Genomic DNA, 25,317 nt, shown 5'->3' with positions numbered 1-25,317 from the left:
GTCAGGTACAGCAGTCATGGCTTTAGTAGAATATTTCTACTCTATAGGTGATCTTAGATTTGAAACAGGGCAGGGGAGACACACATAGATAATATGCAGATTAGGTGATGTATATATGGTTTTAGGTTTGTAGAGTCTTGAGTTTGGGGTTGATTTTTGGCTTTCTTCATAGTTAATGTTCATGGACTTTTAAACACCTACTTTGGACCTGAAGCCATATTTCAGAATTTTCTAATTTGCTATAAAAGACAAATGCATGAAGCCCTGTAATCATTAATACATCAAATGTATTCTTTACATAGAAGAAATGCAAGTACGCAAATCTGATCTGGTATCAGCCTCTTACAGTCCCTGTACAGTAGGGCTCCATTGTGAGAGTTAAATAGCAGCATAAGGAACCCATCAGTTTATGTAATGACAAGAAACATGCTGATAGAAGAGAAAGCAGAGTGCCATAGACATGGGCCCATCACTGTGCTGTTTAATCTTTCAAGGTCCAGTCACAGGCAGAGGGTGGGCCCAGGACAACCTGGACTCAGAGAAAGTGGGTGAATGTTGCCGACTACCAGGCTGAGGACATGTAGCAGCAGAAAGTAGTGCAAGGGAAATTTCTGGATTGAAGAACTATTTTTGGCAAAGCGGATTTTGTTTTTCCTCTTTAATGGGCTATTTATTTTTGTGATTTTGTATTATAAATTCTGCTTTGTATGGAAAGTTAGTGAAACCCCTTTGATCTGAACAGAAAGATACTCTTAATTATCACAGTAATGTATGAGCAGTTTGTCCTATTGCCATACATCTGTCTTCTTAAAGGAGAAGTGTAGCCAAAACTATTTTGGCTGTACTTTTCCTGTAGGTCACATGGGTGCAATTCGTTCTGCACTCCTGTGACCAATTTTCAGCTGATAGCAGGCTAAGATCCGCTATCAGTTGACATCATAGCTGGTCCAGGCTCTGAAAAGATCCACCCAGGTGCCTGGACCAGCAGATGGCTCAGCCTCTCAAAGCCTGTCACTCCCGCCCCTTCCGCAGCCCAGGACTCCAGTGAGCGCTGGATGGGCAGAGCAGAGAGCTGGTGACCGACAGTCGCTGGCTCTCTGCTCACTGAAGGCTGAGAAATGAGCAATCATTGGTCTTTGATCGCTCAGTTCTCAGTCTTGTAAGCAGTGGGGGACCGATGCTGCATCCACCTAGGTGAGTACATTTTTTTTTTTTTTTTTCCCTGAAGCCCAATACTTCTCTTAACTTGAAAGCCGAGAAATACAAAAAAGCACTACATGCATGAAACAAAAGAAACAAAAGAACACTACACTCAAGGTATTCAAAGCATATTGTTTTTATCTGATTGCATTTACCGTAACAATAAAATAAAAATAATTTACAGACATGAAACTTCCCCGTATCAACAATGTAGAATTCTTAACCCCACCTAGAAAAAACAACAAACCATCCAAACCTGAAGGAGGAGTATAGGTGTGTCTAAAAAGAAACAAACAGATATCCAAAAAGTTTGTTTTATTTATTAATAAACCTTGTTGTACAAACCTGAAAAGTAAACAAAACTGGCAATAAACAACATGGAGTCTTTCCGTCACAAGGAAAGAGAGCAGAGCAGTGCTAATAAATTAAAGGTCAATCTGTAAGCTGTAGTCTTCAAAGTTTACCGTCAAGAGGGAAAAAGCACACAGCAAGGCCATAAAACTGGACAACCACATTTGAAAAAACACTTGACTCGGTTTATGTTATTGTTAAATATTCAAAAAACAGTCAGTCTTCTGCAACGACAACCAACAAATTGTATTAAAGGACACTCTCCCAATAGTTACCACTGGCGAGTTCAGTGCAATATGGCTAGCTACGTTTTTTTTTTTTTTTTCTGATTTCGTTCAATTGAGAAACAAAGAACAATTTAGTGAAAACATTTTCCCTTTTTTGTTTTTAGTCCCGCTCATACAACCAGAAAAAGGGGGTAAAAAGTTATGCCATTGTTTTTCGTTTTAGTTGTTCAGTGATATAAGCAGCACTTATATATATATATATATATATATATATGTTACAAGATTAACCCTGTAAGAATCCAAACCATCGGATGAAGAAATTGAAATGTAAGGCTTTTTCTTCATCTTTTTATTTTTCACCGTCCCCTGTCCACCCCAATCCCCAAAAGAAGGCTCAAGTATTTCAAACAATTTACAAGCATATGTACAAAGCTAAAAAGGTTTGTGATTTGTAAGTTTTCTTTTTTAAGCAAGACACAGAGCTAACAAAAAAAAAAAAAAAAAAGAGACAACGAGGAAAATAATTTTCACATTCACAAAAAAGGGAAAAAAAAAAAAAAAGTAGAAAAATAAAAATCAGACCCTAGTGGCTCTTAAAGGTGATCACTGAAGTGATTCCATCTCCAACACAGGGACAAGCACTGTAATACATAGCAAGAGCCTGTGATGGAGAGGAGGGTTGAACATAGAACGAAATACAAATATATATATATTATATTAATGCTGATTGTGTGATGTGTTGAGACAGCAGTGGAATGAAATGGAATGTTAGAAAGATTGCACATCTATGACATAGAAGCACTTCTGGCTTCAACAATATATATATTTATATATATATATATATATATACTTTAAATTCATTTCTCCTTTTCTTTTTCAAAGGATTCTATTGAAGTTTTTTTTTTTTTTTTTTTTGAACATTTCATTTTTGATAAAGTAGCCAACAGCACCAAAAATAACAGAATGGATTCCTTTTGAAATCAGGCACAGTTTATAATCCCCACAACCCTCCCAACCGGCCCCATCCCCAAACACGTGATTTTTCGCCAGACAGGCATTGCTTGAGTTAATATTCCTCTTCTCCTTTAACAGATGCATAGAAATGTGCTGGTAACAGAGAAACTGCTTTTAAATCTCAGCATTATGCCTCTGGTTTTGTTTGTAGTCCATCATAAGCTGCCAAACTATCCTCCATTTTTTATGGTTTTTGTGTTTTTCAATACTACATTTTAAATCCTAGTTAAAAAAAAAAATACAAAAAAAAACAAAAACAAAAAAACAAAAACTCATCTTGCACATGACAGAACGAGATTGCCAAGAAAGAGCGGGTTTGTTCAAGTTTCATTTTTCTTTTCTCTAGAAAAAAATGCTCCCTTGACTGGATAAAGAAATACAATGGAGAAAAAATGCACCTCAAACATAATAAAAATGTAAAAGCCTTATTCACACAGTTGTCAAGGAAGGCTTGTGTTTTTAATTCAGTCTAAACAGGCTGCAGAGAACAAAAAGATAAAATCAGAAACACTTTTAGTTAGCCCCCTCAGACTGTCATAAAACAGTGACTAGACTGCAGAGTCAAAAAGTGAACTGCAGTGGCTAAAAAAAAAAAACCCCCCCAAAAAAAAAAAACACATAAAATCAACAGTTTAATGCTAAAACAAAGTTACTTCTCTAAAAACCAGAAGAAACAAAAATCTTCTTAGAGCTAGTGCAAAGACAGCCTGCATTCTACAGCAAGTACTCCAAACTATGGTATAATTATAAAATAAAAAAAATAAAAAAAATATATATATATATATATATATATATATATATATATTTATATGATCAGAGAATCGAGGGTTGGCATCTTCATGATGAATATGAAGCACTTTTGCACAAACTGACAGATGACAGTCTAGATGATGGCACATCAAGTGTGGCTCTCTTCCTTGGTCCTCTTTTTGGTGTAGACTTTGTGAGACAGTTCTCAATGTTGTCATTGTTGTCGTTGTTGTCGTTGCTGCTGCAGTCGTGGTTATCAGACGCCTTCCCACAGATCTGATTGACAAGACTAATTATTTGTTCCTGAAAAAGTAAAGCAAATAAAATAAATAAACTTATTATTTCTAACATTTACATAATAGGAATGAGTATACCACCTGTATCAGTGCAGCCTTGAAAGGATTAAATATAATGCAATACTTACTCTCTCAACAAAATGTGTTTTCGCCATCTTGTGGTTAACAGGATGAAAACCATTAGGTACATTTTCTAAAGCCAAAGGAGGATTTGTTATATATTTATTTTTTATTAACCAAACAGCATGTCTTTGGAGTGTGGGAGAAAACCAGAGTACCCAGAGGAAACCCACGCAGGAAAAGGGAAAACATGCAAACTCCAGGCGGGTACAGTCATGTTGGGGAGTCAAACCAATGACCCTAGTGCTAACCATTTAACCACTGAAAGAAATAATGTATGCAGCCTGTCATAACCGACCACCTTCTGAATGTACTACATACAGTACTTGCTTTAAAGTTCACTCACTTGAACAAGTATTCATGTCAGGAAAGGCAGAGATACTTATCTGCATACTTGAGGCAAGCAGCACAGTATGTAAGAAAACTAGCATTTTCAGAATGAGCAGTAATGGCCGTTTCCATGCTTTTCTCAGATAGAGATCTCATTACTGGCATGTTTCACCCCCTTCTTTTCCAGGCCATTTTTAATTGCAGTGATACTTTGACAATTATGTCAAATTTTAATGTGACTGTACAACCAATTTTTTTCATATTTCATATAAAAGATAGAGCTTTATGTTGGGTGGTATTTAACCACTTGCCGACCAGGCAATAGCCAAATGACAACTACAGCACAGCCGGCCAGTTTTGGAAGGGTGTCATATGATATACTTCCGTGATTGCACCTGCTGCAGCGTGCTCTGCAATTGCTGTGTCCTTGATCACAGATCAGTGTACAGGGCCAATCACAGTGGCACTTTACCACGTGCCCTTTAATCACAGCTGATAAAGATGTAAACACAAACCAGTTATCGGCACTCCTTTTCTCACGCTAACAGCGTGAGGAGAGGAGAGCCGATAACTGGCTTGTGTGAAAGGGACATCTACACTGATTATCAGTGCAGTTCCAACAGTGCCCACCAGTGCCTCCTCATCAGTGTCACCTTTCACTGCCGCCTATCAGTGCCGCCTCATTAGCGCACATCAGTGAAGGAGAAAAATTACCTGTTTGCAAAATTTTGTAACAAACTATGTAAAAATGTTTTTTTTTTCCTCAAAATTTTCAGTCTTTTTTCATTTATTTAGCAAAAAATAAAAAACCCTGTGGTGATTAAATCCCACCAAAAGAAAGCTCTACTTGTGTGAAAAACATGTGACATCGCTGAAAGCTGGCCCCGGGCAGGAAGGGTGTAAAAGTGCCCAGTAGGCAAGTGGTTAATAGCTAGGGGTTTTATTTTTTTGTACTATATAAAGAAAAAAGTCCAAATTATTTGCAGAGTGGATGCTCCAAGGTGATCTGATTTTTTTGCCTCCGTTTTATGGAAATTTAGAAACATGTGGGTATACAGGGGGTTAAAACATGGCACTTGGTAATTGAGCACTAGTTACATTACATGTAAAGGTCATACACAGAGATCAGGGAGGTGAAGGGGATAATGTACAGATCCCATACAGTATAATGGTAAGATGGATATTAACCAATTGCAGACTCTGGGCATACTAGACAAGCCCAAAAATATGTCATCAGTGTACACGGGGCGTGTCTAGTATGTCCAGTCCTTCTGCTCTGCTACCAGGATTTCCTTGTCCCAGTACCCGACAATTCAGCTGCGATTATTCACAAAGAAGGTCAGCAGCAGGAGCTGTCAAAAAAAAAAAAAAGCAGTCTGGCAATGTTTATTAACATTGCTCAGACAGGAATACAGAGTTACATTGTATAATTTGTAACTTTCAGTGTTTCTCATCTACAGATCAAAGGGATGAACTTCGATCTGCAGATGAAGAGAGTAAAAAGCAACCTTGACAAGTTAAAAAACAAAAAATTGTTCAACCCCCCTTATTAACCCCTTAATTTACTTGAATCAGCACCAATTACCTTCGTACTCTCCTCCATTCAATTGTAATTTTCCTGGTGATTTTGGTTTCTATTTTATTAAGTAATAGTTAAACTTTTTCTGTTTTTGTTTGCTTTATTTACATTTTTCACCTTTTACATATATTTACACGTATCAAACTGAAAAAAGCACAAAATTGAAAAAACCTACTGTACTTAATTTTTAAAAACCTTTGCAATGCTTTGTACCAAAAATCATAATTTTAGTGTTGTTTTAAACAGGACAAATTACAGAATAAAATTCACTCTTTTTTATGTGCAGTAAACACTACTTATGTTTAACCACTTTACCACCGGAGGATTTTGCTGTCCTACGTCCAGGCTACTTTTTGCGATTCGGCACTGTGCGACTTTAACTGACAATTGCGTGGTCGTGCAATGCCGTACCCAAACAAAGTTTACGTCCTTTTTTTCCTACAAACAGAGCTTTCTTTTGGTGGTATTTGATTACCTGTACGATTTTCATTTTTTGCGATATTAATAAAAAAAAGCGACAATTTTAAAAAAATAACAATATTTTTCTAATTTGACAGATAAAAAATATCCAATATATTTAATTTTTGTCATATATTTAGGCCAAAATGTATTTAGCTACATGTCTTTGACAAAAAAATTCTCAATGAGCGTATTTTTAACCGCTTTAAGACTGCAAGATTTTACCCCATTCCTGACCAGGCCATATTTTGCGATTCGGCACTGCGTTACTTTAACGGACAATTGCGCGGTTGTGCGATGCTGTAACAAAATTTAATTTATGTCCTTTTTTTTCCCACAAATAGAGCTTTCTTTTGGTGGTATTTGATCCCCTGTGTGATTTTTACTTTTTGCGCTATAAAAAAAAAAAGTGACAATTTTGAAAAATAACAATATTTTTTAAATTTTTTTATATGAAATTCCCCCAAAAAAATGTAAAAATCTAATTTTTTAACATTTTAGGCCAATTTTTTTTCTGCTACATATTTTTGGTAAAAAAAAAAAAATCGCAATAAGCGTGTTTTGATTGGTTTGCGCAAAAGTTATCGCAGCTACTAACTACGGGAAATTTATGTAATTTTTATTGTTTTTTTTTATTTAACTAGTAATGGCGGCAATCTGCGATTTTTTTTGCGGGACTGCGACATTGCAGCGGACAGATCGGACCCTTGACTGACATTTTTGACACTTTTGCGGGTACCAGTGACATTACTACAGTAATCAGTGCTATAAATATGCACTGCTACTGTAAAAATGACACTGGCAGGGAAGGGGTTAATGTATGCCTGGTGCTTACTAACGTGTGTGGGGGGAGGGGACTGTGTGACACAGGCACAGATCGCAGGTTCAGCTATGCTGAATCCTGCAATCTGTCACTGTTTGTCACCGCCGCTCCTCCCCTGGCCCGACTCCCGCGGTGACTGAAAACAGCGGGAGCGAGCCTCCGGCGGCGCGTGCGCGCCGCCCACAAGGGGAGGAGTCCAGAGACGTAGGTCTACGTCGCTGGACAATATTGGGCCACTTTGCCGCAGTACGGTCAACGTGACCAGTCGGCAAGTGGTTAAACTTACACTGCTCAAAAAAAGGAAAAAATGTATTTTGTTTAGTTTTATTGCGTCTAATTGTCTAAGGATTGCAAAAAAAATAAAAAACTATTTTCGCAGGACAATATTCAGAAACAAAAAGCATTGTTTGTCCTTAAAAAAACAAAAATGTATGTATTACGTTATGTTAAGGACAGAATTACTGCCAAATAAATATATAGCAGAAATTTGAAAATTGCTCTGGTCCATAAGGGTAACCAGGTGTGAGAGCCAAAGTGGTTAGGCGATTAATGTATACATGTGCGGGATAAGAGAGGTGACAGGTTCATATATAGGCCAGATCGGAGACAGAATGGGGTGGACATACAGTATATTGTAAAAGGGTGGATTTTATTATTGATGGCAATGAACTGTATTGCATGGGTGCTGGCCGGTGGGCCAGAGGCCTCCTTTACTCTCTCAGACTAATTGGTGTATGACAGCAAACTGCTTTCTGATCACTGGCCAGTAGGTTGCACATGGCTGCTAGCTGCAGCCTGTGTTTACATTCTGTGGTGCTGTGATTGGTCACAGCGATCACATTGTACAGAACCTTCCAAACTGGCTTTATACATTTTGCCTGTGATCCGCTGAGTTAATTCACAGTGGGACCACAAGACTGTGCATGTGCAGGCACACACAGGAGCTACGTTCCTGGTGGACACCCTGGTAAGTCCTCCCAATACAAAAGGGAAGTGGACTGGCCAAATATGTATAGTGGGTTAGCCGCAAATGGTTAAAAGAAACCTGCGATTACAGTAATATATAGCTTGACCGTCTAAAAGTGCCAGGTCCCTAATTGTCTTGATCAACCTCTTTCTTGATCAACCTCTTACTTAAATTTCTAATTTCAAATAAGTATGCAGATCAAAACTTCTGACTTCACTTGCTATATACTTGGCTGATAACTCAAAGTAATGAAGTCAGGGGATCAGAATGACAGTCGGGGGTAAGCAGACTAAATACTTTCTCATGATACACTTAATTTGAGGAAAGCTCATTTTCCCAAGATGAGGGCTTCTCTCCAAGGCTTAGACTGGGGGGATATTGGTATTGATGAACACAGAGCAGAAATGAGAATTCTTCAAAAACACTATGTGAACTCACTGCAAAATATATTCCCATTGGCAATAAGTTGAAAAGGCTAAAAATAAAATCTATGTGGCTCACAGTCAAAGTAAAGGAAAAAGCTATAAATAATAAAAAAAGAGCTTTTAAAAAAAATTAGGTAACACTATCCATGTGTAAAAGTTACAACATAATAAAATATATAAAAAGGAAATCAAGGCTGCAAAAATTCAAAACGAACTGACAGATTGCAAAAGATAGTAGGACGACACCCAAAAAAGTTTCAAATATATTAATAAAAAGGTCAGGTCTGAGCATGTAGGCCCTTTACAAAAATAATCTAGAGTGGGTGACGAAGGACAAAGAGAAGGCAAATTTATTAACCACTTGCTGACTGCCCTATTGTACTTTTATTGCTACAGGGCGGCAGCTGTGGGTGATAATTCACAGCAGAAGCTGATCTGCGAGTCCCGCAGAGTGTCAAAAGTGTCAATTAGTGTTCGATAGTCCGCCAAACCCGCAGTCCCGCTAAGTTGCTGATCGCTGCCATTACTACATACCTCTCAACTTTTGGAGATGGGAATGAGGGACACCTATTAGCAAAAGTATGTAGGCATAGGACACACTCCCTCCTGCCCATGCCCTCCTTAAGAGAATTGTACGGAAAAAAAAAATGATTGATTAAACCCACAAGTGGGTTTTTTTTTTTACCACTACTACTCCTTTATGTTGGCTTTTAGAATTTACAAATACAGCAATTTAAAAATTGGAAATTGAAAGGTTTAGCACTGTAAACACTTTTTGATAGATAAGTAGTGCATTTTAAATACAACTTAACAGATCAGACCAAAATGAGGGACAAATGAGGAGGAAAGTGTGACAGAGGGACTTTGTTCTGAATGAGGAACAGTCCCTTGGAATCATGTACAGTTGGGAGCTATGATTACTAGTATTAAAAAAAAAAAAAAAAAACATAAATTTACCCCATAGTTTTTAGATGCTATAATGTTTCTGTAAAACAATCAATATACACTTATTTGGGATCCTTTTACCAAAAACATGTAGCAGAATACATATTGGCTAAAATTATGAAAAATAAATTAAAAAGAAATTTTAAAAAATTGTTGACGTTTTATAGCAGAAAGTAAAAAATATTGTTTTGATATATTTTTTTTTCCAAAATGGTTGGTCATGCAGTGGTGATCAAATGCCACCAAAAAAAAAGCTCTATTTGTGGGAAAAAAATGACATATATTGTATTTTGGTACAGTGTCGCACGACCGCGTAATTGTCAGTTAAAGTAACACAGTGCAGTATCGCAAAAAGTGGCCTGGTCATGAAGGGGGGCAAATCTTCTGGAGGTAAAGTGGATAAATACCTTCTTCAGCTCTGTGTTTAAAAAGGAGCACGGGGGAGCTCAAGTATATCATGGGTATGATATTGACACAGCCCAAAATGAGCGACAATGGCTTAAAATGTATACGGCCCAGAAATATTTAGATAGAATAAAGGTGAATAAAGCATTGCTACCGGATGGCATAAATGGATCCTAAAGAATTGAGCTCTGTCATTTTAAAGCCTTTGTTTTAAATTTTTAGGGACTAGTAACACTGGATTGGCGTAAGACCAACGTGGTGTCTATATTTAAAAAGGAATCAAATTTTTTACCAAGTAACTATAGACCTGTTAATTAACCTTCTATAGTTGGGAAGATACCGATGAAGGAAAACGTTACAATGGTTCAGGCAAGGACTTTCACGGCACCACAGTAATTTTATAAAATAAACAATTTATTCATGAACAAACCATCAATAATCCTTTGTAATAAAGTACAAGTGTCTCTGCGTCCAGTCCCTGTGTCCGTGCGATTGCGCTACTGCGCATGCGCCCCACGGACAGCCGTTGGGACTTGGAGCACAGAGACTTCGGGCGGCCGGGTGCGCGCTTGCGTGGACTTACTTCTAAGTGGCAGCGGCCGTTACAAGTGGCGGCGGGCGAGCGATGTCAAGCGAGAGCCGCTCGGTCAGCTCTGCGCGTGTCTCCAATGTTGCTAGGGCAACACGGACGCTATGCGCAGAGCTGGCTACGTCATGCGGCTCTCACGTGAATTAAAAAAAAAAAAAAAAAAAACCTTACAAGGGAGAGTGGCTCAGTAAGAACTGCGCATGTCCCCAAGGTTGCTAGAGCAACAGGGACGCAGTGCACAGTGTGTGACAAGGAGGCTGATGAGGGAGAGACTTAAAGATATTAAAAGGACATTGTATGAGGAAACTTATACTTGGAATTGCATGAGGAAACTTATGCAAACCCTTTGACTGTAATTATTGTGGTGAAAAAAGCGAATAGAGCCATGATTAATTTTTAAAGGAAAAAAGTTGTTGCTGTCAGGAAAAGGATCATTTAAACAGAGGAAAAAACCTGTCACACTCAGCAAAGCAAATCTGCGACTGTAGAAATGCTGTTAAAGGGACATTGCCTGATTGAAATCTACCACTGTAAGTGCATTACTGTAAAAAAAATGCAGAACATAGACACGCTATTAAAGGGACATTTATAAGCAAACTGACTTTAGTAGCAAAGTACGCCTACAGAAAATCTGCGAGTGTGATTGCGAAACCTTACAAAAAAATGGAAAGTAAAGACACGTTTTGAACAGGACATTTGCAAATAGAAAGACTGCAGACGCAAAACACGCCTGAATGAAATCTGCGACTGTAGGTGCATTAGTGTAAAAAAAAAAAAAAAAAAATCGCAGAACATAGACACGCTATTAAAGGGACATTTATAAGCAAACTGACTTTAGTAGCAAAGTACGCCTTACTGGAACAAGTCTGTTTTTAACAATGTTTGACCACATATGTTCTAGCGCCCGTTAATTTAACGAGGTTAATGTCTAGTGGTACATAAACCCCCAAGGGGACAGAAAAAGAGAGGGGTGAAAGAAACGGGAGGCATCCAACTAGTAATGTGATATACATATATTAGACATTTCTGTAGTAAATATAAAATTGTTGTCATACTACATCACAAATAGTGGGTCTCATGAGGGGTGACAGGGAATGATCTGCCGTCCATCAGGATCCCATGTAGTCGTATATAGAGGATAGAATTTACATGCTCGACATGTTTCGCTAGTTTGCTAGCTTCATTGGGAGCTTATAATGTAACTCTGTATAGTGTTATAATTCAGTAGAGCAGGTGAATGCCAAAAGCACAGAACTAACAAGGAAGGTGTAGGGTCTGTGAGCAGCATCAAAGTAAGTAACAGGTGTATAGATGTTTATCTGGTAAAAGTTTATATTGGAAACAGATTGGATATAAATGCCGCCATCTTAAGACCGTATTAGATTCCTGTATAGCTTAATGTAGAAAGAGTAGTAAGATGCAATAGTATACAGGGCCACGGCAGTACAGAGTCCAAACATACAGTCAGAAGACTACCCAGATAGCAGATGCTGCAACGGACGTACACCTTCCCCGGATGGGGAACCACCACCATCTACCATACCGGTGAAGTTAAAGTAATTGTAAAGTCTCGTTTTTTTTTCCTATAGAAATAAAAAAACATGCTATACTTACCTGCTCTTTTGCAGTGGATCTGCACAGAGCAACCCAGATCCCCCTCTTCTCGGATCCTTGCCCCTCCCTCCTGTTCAATGCCCCCACAGCAAGCAGCTTGCTATGGGGGCACCCAAGCTAAGTCACAGCTCCCTGTGTCCATTCAGACATGGAGCCCCGGCCCCACCCAATTCTCCCCTGATTGGCTAGTTGATTTTGATTGACAGCAGCGGGAGCAAATGGCACCACTGCTGTATCTCAGCAAATCAGGAAGCAGAATCTCGACTGGCTGAGAAAATCGTGGACATCGCTGGACAGAGAGGGACCTCAGGTAAGTGTTAAGCGGGCTGCTGCACACAGAAGTCTTAAAGATAAAACAAAACCTGCCTTTGAAACTCCTTTAACAAAAGACCACATAGATACGTTTTTGCTAAAAAAAACATTTTAAGCAACGGGCAGCATGGATGCATGAAAGACAGAAGTTGTCATACAAATCTGATTTCTTTTTATGAGGAGGTAAGTATATTTGGATTTTGCAAAAGCATTTGACACAGTTCCCCACACAGGGCTAATGTAAATGGATAGAAAACTGACTAAAAGACTGGGTTCAGAAAGTTAAGGATAATGATTCATACTCTGAATGGTCTAAGGTTATCAGTGGTGTACCCCATGGTTCAGTGTTGGGATCCTTACATTTTAATATATTTATAAATGATACAGGGTTTGGGATTAAAAGTACCATTTCAGTCTTTGCAGATAACACCAAGCTATGCAGTGGACGAAAGTCCTTACAGGATGTCTCCAACTTACAAGCCAACGTCAATCCACTGTTTAATTGAGCAACTGTGTTGCAAATGAGGTTTAATGTCGATAAATGTAAAGTTATGCATTTGGGGGGCTAAAAATATGCTTGCATCATACATACTAGGGGGAGTACAACTGGGGGGAATCAATGGTAGAGAAGGAAGGATCTGGTTGTTCTGGTAGATCATAAATTTAATAATCGCATGCAATGCCAAGCTGAGGTTTCCAAATCAAACACAATTGTATTAGGAGCGGTATGGACTCCAGAGAGAGAGAGTGAGATAAATTTTGCCCCTGTACAGATCTTATAAATATATGACCTCATCTGGAATTAGCAGTTCAGTTTTGGGGACCAGTTCAAAAAAATAATATTGGGGAACTAAAGAAAGTACAGAGAAGGTCAACCAAACTGATAAGAGGCATGGAGGAGCTCAGCTATGAGGAAAGATCAGAGGAACTGAATTTTATTCTCGAGAAGAGGAGCTTAAGGGGGGATAGGATTACCATGTATATAGTCCAACATGGTCCATATAGTGAACTGTTTAGTTATTCAGTTCAGGATCATATCCCCCTGTTTCTTAAGGAAAACAGAAGAAGAAGAAGAAGAAGACGCCAGGAGCCGCAAGGAAATGAAGCATCATCTTCCTCAGACCGAACAAGATGACCAGATAGAAAGGGGGAACTGGAACCCCACTAAGGTATTTTGGACACAATAAGGAACTCTATCCATATGAACACATTGGTGAGCAGAAGGAGGATTATTATACTCCCCCATTGATTCATAGAATGACTGGAATTCCCATTGATTCATAGAATGACTGGGAATTCCAGTCAATCTTTGCCTAAACTGCTTAAAAAATAATGAAGGTGCAATAATATAGAAGTGGCCTTCTCCCAATTTAAGGGTCATTGATGGAGGAGACTGCCATATTCTTCTGTTGGTGGGCTAGACTTATTCCCATAAAAAATGTTTTCTACTAAGTATTGGCTAAATGGAGAGGTATGAACTTCTTATATATACTACTCCCTATTTATATACACTCCCCTTCACTCTTTCATCTACTGGGAACTAATATCGAGGATTACTATACATATGTATGTATATATATATATATATATATACACACACACACACCCCGTATCTCACAAAAGTGAGTACACCGCCCACATTTTTTGTAAATATATTATTATATCTTTTCATGTGACAACACTGGAGAAAAGACACTTTGAAACAATGCAAGGTAGTGAGTGTACAGCTTGTATAACAGTATAAATTTGCTGTCCCCTCAAAATAACTCAACACACAGCCATTGGACTACCGCAGGCAACAAAAGTGAGTACACCCCTAAGTGAAAAAGTCCTAATTGGGCTCAATTAGCCATTTCCCTCCCCGGTGTCATGTGACTCAGTGTTACAAGGTCTCAGGTGTGAATGTGGTTTTATTGCTCTCACTTTCTCATACTGGTCACTGGAAGTTCAACATGGAACCTCATGGCAAAGAACACTGAGGATCTGAACAAAAAAATTGTTGCGCTACATAAAGATGGCCTAGGCTGCAAGAAGATTGCCAAGACCATGAAACTGAGCTGCAGCACAGTGGCCAAGACCATACAGTGTTTTAACAGGACAGGTTCCATTCAGAATAGGCCTCCCCATGGTCGACCAAAGTAGTTGAGTGCGCGTGCTCAGCGTCATATCCAGAGGTTATCTTTGGGAAATAGACGTATGAGTGCTGCCAACATTGCTGCAGAGGTTGAAGGGGTGGGGGGGTCAGCCTGTCAGTGCTCAGACCATACGCCACACACTGCATCAAATTGGTCTGCATGGCTGTCATCCCAGAAGGAAGCCTCTTCTAAAGATGATGCACAAGAAAGCCCGCAAACAGTTTGCTAAAGACAAGCAAAGTAAGGACATGGATTACCGGAACCATGTCCTGTGGTCTAATGAGACCAAGATAAACTTATTTGGTTTAGATGGTGTCAAGCGTGAGTGGTGGCAACCAGGTGAGGAGTACAAAGACAAGTGTGTCTTGCCTGCAGTCAAGCATGGTGTTGGGAGTTCACTTTGTATGGACTTTTATGTGAAATATCACTAGTTATTTATTATTACCACTCATTTAATGTTGTATTTATATGTGTTTGATATAATTTATTTACACATATTATTGCACAATTATTTGCACTTTGCACGTATTTAATTTGTGTTGCACCTTAGAGCAATTTAATTATTACTCTCACTATGAGTAGATTTTCACAACCTTTTGGCGCTGTACACTAGCACTGTCATGGTGGTGGGAGTGTCATGATCTGGGGCTGCATGAGTGCTGCCAACTCTGGGGAACTACAGTTCATTGAGGGAACCATGAATGCCAAAATGTACTGTGACATACTGAAGCAGAGCATGATCAACTCCCTTCAGAGACTGGGCCGCAGGGCAGTATTCCAACATGATAACGACCCCAAACACACCTCCAAGATGACCACTGCCATGCTAAAGAAGCCGAAGGTATAGTTGATGGACTGGACAAGCATTTCTCCAGACCTAAACCCTATTGAGTATCTGTGGGGCATCCTCAAATGGTAGGTGGAGGAGCGCAAGGTCTCTAACATCCACCAGCTAGGTGAAGTCGTCATGGAGGAGTGGATGAGGACTCCAGTGGCAACCTGTGAAGCTCTGGTGAACTCCATGCCCAAGAGGGTTAAGGCAGTGTTGGAAAATATTGGTGGTCACACAAAATATTGACACTTTGGTCCCAATTTGGACATTTTGACTTAGGGGTGTACTCACTTTTGTTGCCAGCAGTTTAGACATTAATGGCTGTATGTTGAGTTATTTTGAGGGGACAGAAAATTTATACTGTTAAATAAGCTGTACACTCACTACTTTACATTGTAGCAAAGTTTCATATCTTCAGTGTTGTCACATGAAAATATATAATAAAATATTTACAAAAACGTGTGGAGTGTACTCACTTTTGTGACATACTGTATATATAAAAAACCTTTCTAAACAGAAAACAACTCACCCGGAAGGAGCAAAGAATTGGAGGTCATAGGAATCTGTCTAGGCTCTTGTATCGATCAGTACGGCGTGGAAAGAAAAACCTACTGATGGTGGGCTGCCAACATGTCGAGAGGTGCAGTGGAGTTATAATACAAAATATTGACTGATCTTTTATGTATTCTCAAATGAAGGAATTGTAGTTTACTGTTTGTTGTAGTTTTCAGAGTGGTAAATATAATCCCCGAGGAAGAAAGATAATCGCATATTTTTGAAACGCATTGGAATTTTCCTTCTGGAGCAGTAACTCGTGTACCTAGTGACCATGCTGTGACCATGGAAGAATCAACCTCACTATCGGATGGATCTGGTGGTGTGAAATAAAGCCCTCCTGGGCGGCCTGCATCTACGGCGGCATCAGGCTCAGAATCAGATGAGACTGAGCAGGGGAAGGCGGGGGATGCTTCGTCCTGGACCTTTGCTCACACGCCATTTCCACCCGGGATACCAAGGACTGCAGGACCCCCATCAGCACAACAATGGGAAGCTGGGGTTCTGAGGAACCTGCCACCTCCATGGGGGGGTCACCGAGAGAGATGTGACCTCCCCCTTATGGAAAGGCTCCACAGGGAAAGGAAGACTTTGCAGTACAAACAATCTTTTGCACTACTAAAGGATCCCCCCAAGCACTGGGTACCTATCAGCAGAGAGAGAGGAGCAGCGCAGAAAATTTGGACCCAGCAACCCATGGACGTTAGCTGCTTTATATATCCCGGGACAGGAAAAGGAAACCGAGGAGGAAGAGGAGGAGCGTCAGCAACCCCACGAGGCTTCAGACGTCTCCCGAACTAAGGGAAAATGGCCGCCGTGACATCATCGGCTACACAAACATGGCTGCCAGCCAGAGAAAAGCCAAACCAAGATGAAAATGGCTGCTGTGACGTCATCAGACTTCTCCAACATGGCCGCTGGCAGGATGTATGCTGCCAGAATCTTCCCTGCACTGCTGCGCCCTCTGCAAGGGCCCCCCCCCCAAAGGTTCTGTACTTCGCAGGCAGGGTATACATTTGGGGAGACTCTCTCTGCGCACTCTCCACACTATACCCACACTGCAACCAGTAGGGCATGCACCTAGGGGTCTTCTATACTGGGACCCCTCCATACTACCAGGGCAGGACTCACACTATGCCAGGCTCTTACAGAGGGCATCTCCGCTGCATTCTCTGTCCTGGGACCCCCACCAGACTCCAGGTCATTCACAGGGGGGAAGAAGCCCAGTTTAACCGAAGGACTTTAGAATGGGAGGGGGAAATCTGCAGGCAGGTCTGACCATCCCTGGAGGTTACAGGCGTCCACCCCAAAAACTGCTAAAGGGGGAGAGGAGGGACTGTACTTACCCTTCCATGGTGCAGGTAACACTCCAGACAGAATCCTCGCCACCAAAGTAAGGCAGCGGTCGGCCAAGGGACCACTGCATCTCAGACCAGCACTCGGTCATACGCGACCCAGTGAGACGTTTACCTCACGGGCCAGCCTTTGTTCATAAGGCTATGTCGCGGCCGACCTAGGGCGTAGCTTCAGTCTGCACGCACTCGCTGGCTGGGCGGACCACTGGATCTAATTATCCAGCCCGTCACCCAGCCGGGTGAAAAAAACAAAAAAGATGTCACACTTTGAATGACAACTCCGTGGTCATACAACACTGTACCCAAATGGATTTTTTAATAATTTTCTTTACACAAATAAGAGCTTTCTTTTGGTAGTATTTATTTACTGCTGGGTTTTTTTTTTTTTGCAAAAAAACAAAAAAAGACCAAAAAAAAAAAAAACAAGTTTCTGTCAGAAAATTTTGTAAATAATTTATCTCCTTCACTGATGTGCACTAATGGACAATGATGAGGCGGCACTAATATGCAGCACTAATTGGCATAACTGATGGGCACAGAGTGTCATCACTGATGGGCACTGCTGGGGCTGCATTCTAATAAGGGCATTGATGATCAGTGTCCTGATTATCTTTATACATCTCCCCTGTGAGGAGATGCTGCTGATCGACTCTCCTGAGCCGATAAATGGCACTTCCTTGTTTACATGTGATTGGCTGTAATTGGACACAGTCGATCACATTGAAAAAGAGAAACGGCCTCTGGGACAGCGGGCGTGCGATTGCGGCTAAACTTGGTGCCACCATATGACGTCCCAGAATAAGAGCCACGTCTCTATGCCGTCATTTTACTATACGGTGGGTGGGAAGTGGTTAGAGGCTAAATTCACCTTTTTTTTTTTTTTTTTTTACTATACGGTGGGTCTGAAATAGTTAAAGGCTAAATTCATCTTTTTTTTCCCTCTAAAATCCAGTCCCCCCCCCATGTACCAATATCCCGTTAATGTACCTCGGTTGTAAAAAAAGAAAAGCTTTCTTTGTTTTGGAGAACAGGGCCTTTCCTTAGCCCTTGCTATATTTCCTAAAAAGTTTCAGAGACTCCCTGGTATACAGAGGAACCAGTAAGACATAGGAAGTAGTTTACTAGCTGATCTCATTAGCGCTCCTTCACCCAATTTTCACCGCATCCCTGGCATTTCTCCATGTGTGCATTTGCCTGGCTTTTCCAGGGTTACTCCAGACGCGCTTAGGCTGAATGCAGCCCATGGGACACCCCTCATGTAGTGCAAGGGCCTAGCTGATTGTATACAGAGTGACTGGATAGATGGTGTGTCCTATTATATAGTTTTGGTAAATCTAAAGGAGATTGTACAGAGATTGTACAATCAGATTGTTTAGTGTATGGCCACATTTATACACCAAAAATGACCTAGTTGCGCTTTCAGTGTCATTAATTGTTAATGGCTCACCAAACATGCAAGCAAACACACATTTTGCCACATGAAACACAGGTGACAAATGCAGTTAAAAACGTGCAACTCGCTACACCCCAAAATGTCCCATGAGCTACTTTGCCATGTGTAGTGCAGGCCACTGAAGCCAACGGGCCGCCCTATGTATGTCACTGAAAAAACGAGCCAAAAAACATGCGCTTCCACTACTCTAGATGTGACTGGGGCCTTAAAGTGAAATTGGTGCGATTACACAAGAACAATTAGGATCCATTCACATCTGTGTGTTTCCAAACGCATGGCAAACCACACAGAAAATGTGTGCTTTGCCATGTGTTTCAGAAATGCTGCAAATGTGCTCCGTGCTTATGTTGTCATTACATGTTAAAGGCTCCCTAAGTGCACCAAAAACTGCCGTAATGCACCATGCTCTGCTCCAAAAAAAGCTCTGGTGCTTCTCTGGAGTGTTTGTTGCATGTAGGGCAGTCCATTAAAGTAAACGAGCTGCCCTGTGCGTGATGAATGAAACGCTCAAAAACACCCAAAACAAACGCATGAAGGAATGTGAGTTTTTGCTACATGGAGATGTGAATGAGGCCTCACATGTCTCCATCCACTCCCTCCTATGCACTTGTACAAAGATGGCCATTCACTATGCTGTCTGATTTTAGGATCTCTGTACAATTACCTTTAGATTTACCAGAACTAAAGAATAGGAGGACCCACCAAAAGGAACCTATTTAATCTAGATCAAATCAGACAGGTCCTTGTACTTCACAGCTGATGGGAGATCTAAAAGAGTTTGTACAAACAGTATATATAGGAAGTGGGTGGGAGGTGGTATTGTAATGAGGGAGATGTGGTCCAGAGTGGCGAACAAACCCTCTTCTGTGATGCAACAAGGAAGTGAAGGTTACTGGGAGATAACCTAACAGGAACTGAAAACTGAGAAAATGACAATCTAAAAACCCTTTTAAAACTACAAAAGAAACCTGACACAATTTTAAACCCCCTGTGGATAAGGTAAGTAAGATAAAAGCACATTGGATGGCTGGGCCATAGATGGCTTTGGAAAAGGTTTCTATGTATTATGAAAACGAAAAAACTGCCTGAAAAAGTGAACTTATCCTTTAATCTCCAAATATGGAAAGGCTGTGAAAATGTGGAATAGACTCTCTCAAGAGCTGGATCTGGCCAGCTCGGTAGATTGTTAAAAACAAAAAAAAAAGGCCTGGATTCTTTCCGAGATACACATAGTATAACTGGATACTAATATTTATTGGTAAAGTTGAGCCAGGGAATATCCAATTGCCTGTTGGGGGATCAGGAAGGAATTTTTTTCCCTTACTGAAGCAAATTGGATCATGGTTTATTGGGGTTTTTTTTTTGCCTTCCTCTGGATCAGTTGTGGGTATAGGATTGTATATATGAGGTGTGTGTGTGTTCTATATTGGTTGAACTGGATTAACTATGTAACTATGATACCAAGTATATTTATGAGCAACAGGAATTACTGTTTGAGGTGATTGTAGCCGTGATAGTGAAATTACAACAAGAATAATAGAGTACGATCTGTGATACTTTTATTTGCAATAACATCCAAATTTTTAGGACAAGCTTTCGGGTTATGCTCCCTTCTTCAAGGTCCAAGCAGTACTCAATTGTTCTTTTTGGAATTTAGTGTATGATTTGATACTGCAGTCAGTGGGAAGAGGATCTGCCTGAAGGAAATAAGGGAAAAATTGATTTTTGTAAAATCTTACCGTAAAATCCTTTTCTCTTAAGCTCATTGACAGACGTAGTCCTCGTTGATTAAAAACAACTCGGGTTATACTGCCCTCTACATGAGTAGGACTAGACAGGAAAGAAAACGTTCTGGCCACACCCTAGGGGCAGTCCCAGAGGGTATATCCTCTCACTTCCTGCTACAGCAAATCAGTTATGTCACAAAGCAGTGTTTAGAGAATTTTAACCCAACCCAACTCAAAAACAGAGGGACGGGTACTACGTCTGTCAATGAGCTTAAGAGAAAAGGATTTTACGGTAAGATTTTACAAAAATCCATTTTTCTCTGTCGCTCATTGACAGACGTAGTCCTCGTTGATTAATAACAACTCGGGACGTCCCAAAGCAGTACCACAAATGAGGGGTGGGATAACAGAAATCAAAATCCAGAAGGCCCAACCGGAGCCAACCAGAAGCATCAAGGACTCATCGAGCAAAAAGATGAGACCTAAGTGAAACACCCAACAAACCCTTGAGGTAGACCAACAGTCCCCTCAGATTGCGGCCTGCAGCACCTTGTGGCCAAAAGAGGCATCGGACGATGCCATCACATCAACTTTAGAAAATGTTGTAAAGGTATGAACCGACGATCAAGTCATCGCCTTGAAAACCTGGATCGCTGACGCCTGATGGCGGAAGACCCAGGAGACACTAGGCGCCCGAGTAGAGTGCGCCTTAACAGGGAACGGAGGATTCCGACCCTTAAAAGAATAAGCCTGTACCACCGTCTGACTGGTCCATTTAGATATGGTCGCGGCAGACACAGGCAACCCCCTTCAAGGGCTATCCGTGATCACAAAAAGTGAGTCCGTCTTACGAAAAACAAGTTCGTAGTAGTCAAGTGTATCCTTCTGAACCCCATCCAAGGAGTGTAATGCAAACTCCCAAGAATGGGTAGTCTTAGGACACGGGGAAGGTAACACAATATTTTTATTCAGATGAAAACTCTGAAAACCACTTAGGAAGGAAGGATGGATCTGGAAGAAGAACCACCTTATCCCTATGAACCACCAGATATGGGGAACGTCAAGATAATGCGGCCAGTTCTAACACCCTGTGTGCAGAAGTAATGGCCACCAAGGCGGCCACCTTCTGGGATAATGTAAGCAAGGGAATCTCCCTAATATCTTCAAAGAGAAGTTTCTGAAGAACCGACCACACTAAATTAAAATCCCAGGCGGTAAGGGTGCGCGCACTGGCGGAGCCAGATGTCGCACCCCCTGGATGAAATTCCGCACCAAGGAATGATTAGCCAAAGGTTTCTGAAAGAAGATTGCTAACGCCGAAACCTGACCCTTGATAGCGCTCAAGGACAGTTTCTGCTCAACCCCTTGTTGCAGACAGACCAAGATTCGGGTCACCAAATAGGTATGTGGGGGAAATCCAAAAGATTCACACCACGCCATATAAGACTTCCATGTGCTGGAAGTCGCTTTCCTTGCTTTAACTAGAGGTAGGAATAACTGAAGCTGACACTCCCTTGTCCTTCAGTACCTGGGTCTCAATGGCCAGGCCATTAAGCCAGCGATTGTAAAGCAAGATGGAAGATCGGTCCCTGAGACCGCAAATCCTCCCTGAGAGGAAGTCTCCAAGAAGCGTCCGCGACTAGCCTCACCAAGTCGGCGTACCAGGCTCGACGAGGTCAGTCCGGAATTTCCAGAATAACTGGAATTCCCTCCACCTCTATCCTGCGAAGAAGTTCCCGCAGTAACTTGAGAGGATGGAAGGCATGCCGTAGCTGATACTGCTCCCACGGGGCGATCAGAGTTTCTGCTGCGTCCGCTAGAGGATCGCGGGTGCGAGCTACAAACCTCCGCACCTTCCTGTTGAGCCAAGGTGCCAACAGATCCACATCCGGGGTGCCCCAATGAAGGGACAGCTAGTGAAAAACCTCTGGATGAAGAGGCCATGCCCCTTGACCCAGAATCTGATGGCTGAAATAATCTGCCTGCCGATTTCCCACCCCCGGAGTGAACACTGCGGGGAGATCCGGAACAAACCGTTCGGTCTAATGAAAGATGCTAGTCGTTTCGATGGCCACCAGGACACTCTAAGTGCCCCCTTCTTGACATAAGTCACGACCGTGGCATAGTGCGATTGGATCCGAATCGGGCTGCTCTAGAGCTGCTCGGTCCAGTAAATCAGACAAAATCTAATCGCTCTCAGTTCCAATACCCTATTGGTAACCTGGATGCTATCGGAAGGAATGACTTCCCCTGGTTGAGCATCGGAGGCTTCCTGGTCCGCTCGCTCAACCGGATCCGATTGTCCAGGAAATCGGAATTCTGATTCCATTAGAAAAAAATCTCCTTCAGGAGAATTCGGGTATGAGACTGGGTATACGGTACTGCCTCTAAGAAGGCCACCATCAGTCCCAGCCAATTGACGGACAGCAACATCCGAATCGTTGACTGAACCTTCTGGAGTTTCTCCGCAAGGAGAAACTTTCTTGCCCAGGATGTATCCAACATTAGGCCCAGATAGTTCAGTCTCCTGGTGGGAACCAGGGATGATCTTTGGGAAAGCGAAAAAAACGCTGATGTCCTGCGATGATGGGGATATAAGGATAGGCATCCTAAATGTCTATGGACGCCAGGAACTCCCCCTGATGCAGGGAGGCCACCACTGTTCGGATGGACTCCATCTTTCCCCAAGTCCAGAATTGGACGCACCTTGCCCTCTTTCCTGGGCATTGTGAGCAGGTTTGAATAGAACCCCTGAAACCGTTCAATGTTAGAAGGGAAGAATCGTACCGGTGGAAGTGATCGAAACTTGATCCTGTATCCTGGCCGTATGACCTTGCGAACCCCTTAGTCCGGGGTTCTGGCAAGCCATGGATCCGGAAACCGTTGAAGACATCCCCCCACCCCAGAGATGGGTAGGGGCGCATCAGGCTGTATACTTCAGGCTTGGCTGAGCCGGACTTTTTGTTTAGCCGACCAGCGCCCTTTGAAAAACCCTCTGACTCGCGGAACGAACAAACTCTTTATGAGCAGAAAGGGAAGATCCTCGTAGGTTACGAGGTCCTCTTTATCCTAACAGTCTGTGGCAAGACAGCAGGTGGTACCGTCTATCCTTTAAAGAGGGATTCCTCAAACGGATAGCGCCTAGCCATGCGTTAGGAAATAACAGGGGTTCGTTTCAAAACGACCCCATTTGGGTAAAGGAAAATCCTTCGCCCTTTTGGTAGGCTAACAAGTACCCAAAAAAGAATTTCAGTCTCAGCTACCTCTGCCGGTGTAACCTCAAGACTAAAGGTTTCCCGGACGGACACAACTAGTGCATCCATCACTCTTGTGCTATGGCGGAGGCAGAAACGTTCTCCTCACTGCTGAGGAGACATTACCTGAGACAACAGCCCCATAAGAGGGACCTGCAGCTGCGTTGACCAGCTCCGAATCCATATCTGAAGTATCAGATAAAAAATAGGGGTAGGCGGGGGTCGCTTCTTGACCCCCGTCCCTGACAGGCCACCTCCACCCGGGATACCAAGGACTCCAAAACTGCCGATAATGCATTAAAAACAAGTGGGGTACTGGAGGGTCCTGCGGCCACCTTGAGGGGATCAGGTGGGGATACCTATGCGGCAGGGTCAATGATTATACAAGACATTTGCCAGCGACAAAAAATGACAAAGTAAAAAACTTTTTTTTTTTTTGTATCCCCCAGTCGCAACAGCGCCCCTCAGTGTTACCTGCCTTTTTGGACCCCACAGAGAGAGAGAGAGACCCCAAGGCTCATCCCTGATGCACAGAAGTTTTCATCAGCTTGCTCAGTGCTGTCCTGTTACAGACAGGAAGTCTTTGGCCCTTTTTCCTGGGTAAAGGAGGCGGCTCCGCCCCTTAACACGCCTTCCGGCGCCTCCCCCTGGCTCCACGAGGTGTTTGGTCACCTCAAACATGTCCGCCCCCATGCTGGAGACACGAGGCTACGCCAATATGGCGGCCTCGTGTGCTCTGCAAGACAATGGCGGCGGCCTGTTAGGATAGCGGCGGCTTAGCAGCGGCCTGCGGGATGCTGTATTCGGCCTAGCGGCCTGCGGGAGTGCATCGGCCCCCCAAACTTCACCCTGGATGGTGATCAGCCTGGCCGGCGGTACCGGACCCTGGCCGGAAGGCAGCCTGCCCTTGCTGGAGGTGTGCGATCTGGACTGCAGTTATACATGCAAAGACATCGCCCTGTGAACACCTCTGACAGGTAGGATACCTTATGCTACCACAGTAATATTCTAGTACTGCCACTGACTTCAGTCATCTTTACAGTTTTGAAATGACATTAGATTGTCAGCTCCCAAACCAAGCCTCCTGGTTTCTTGTTCACAAAAATCACACTCAAATAGGGGGATCTGTGACATGTTATAGGATAGAGGGGAGACCCATCCTTACCATTTCAGAGAGGGGCCCGCGTTCACCACAAACCCGTCAGGGGGAAAAGGGGGAACATACTACTCACCATACCGGAACCAGGCGGGCGCCAACTCCTGACAGTACCCCTCTCCACCGGGGTGGGAGGGCTGTCGACCAATACGGACGCCGTGACTCATGGTCATTGGTGTTTAAGCGAGACGTTTAACTCGCAGGGTCAGTCCCCGTCCAGTGGGACTATGTCGCGGCCGACCCAGCGCGGAGCTATGGCCTGCACGCGCTCTTAGGCTGAACTGGGGTGACCACTGGATCTCAACATCCAGCCCATCGCCCAGTTCCAGCTTTCTTGCTTGAAGATCTCACAGGAACACTGGAGAAAAAAGCTGTCTAAAAAATCTTTCTAAGAAAAAAATCCTGCCAGGACCGAAGATCCTAGCAAGGCATCTAGGTCCTTAC

General features: G+C 42.3%; 1 protein-coding gene across 1 annotated transcript in view; it reads right to left on the bottom strand.

The window, feature by feature from the left end:
• Positions 1-1,500: 1,500 nt before the first annotated feature.
• Positions 1,501-25,317, bottom strand: part of JARID2 (jumonji and AT-rich interaction domain containing 2) — a 351,911-nt gene continuing 328,094 nt past the window's right edge. Inside the window, exon 18 of the mRNA XM_082258420.1 lies at positions 1,501-3,845. Within this exon, the coding sequence (XP_082114546.1) occupies positions 3,630-3,845 (216 nt within the window). The 3' untranslated portion in view covers positions 1,501-3,629. The remainder of the gene's footprint in view (positions 3,846-25,317) is intronic.

This window comes from Pelophylax lessonae (genome assembly GCF_965119305.1).
Source record: "Pelophylax lessonae genome assembly, chromosome: 5".
In the NCBI taxonomy this organism is placed as follows: Eukaryota; Metazoa; Chordata; class Amphibia; order Anura; family Ranidae; genus Pelophylax; species Pelophylax lessonae.
The sequence above is the reverse complement of the archived record's forward strand: the minus strand, read 5'-3'. Positions and strand labels throughout refer to the sequence as shown.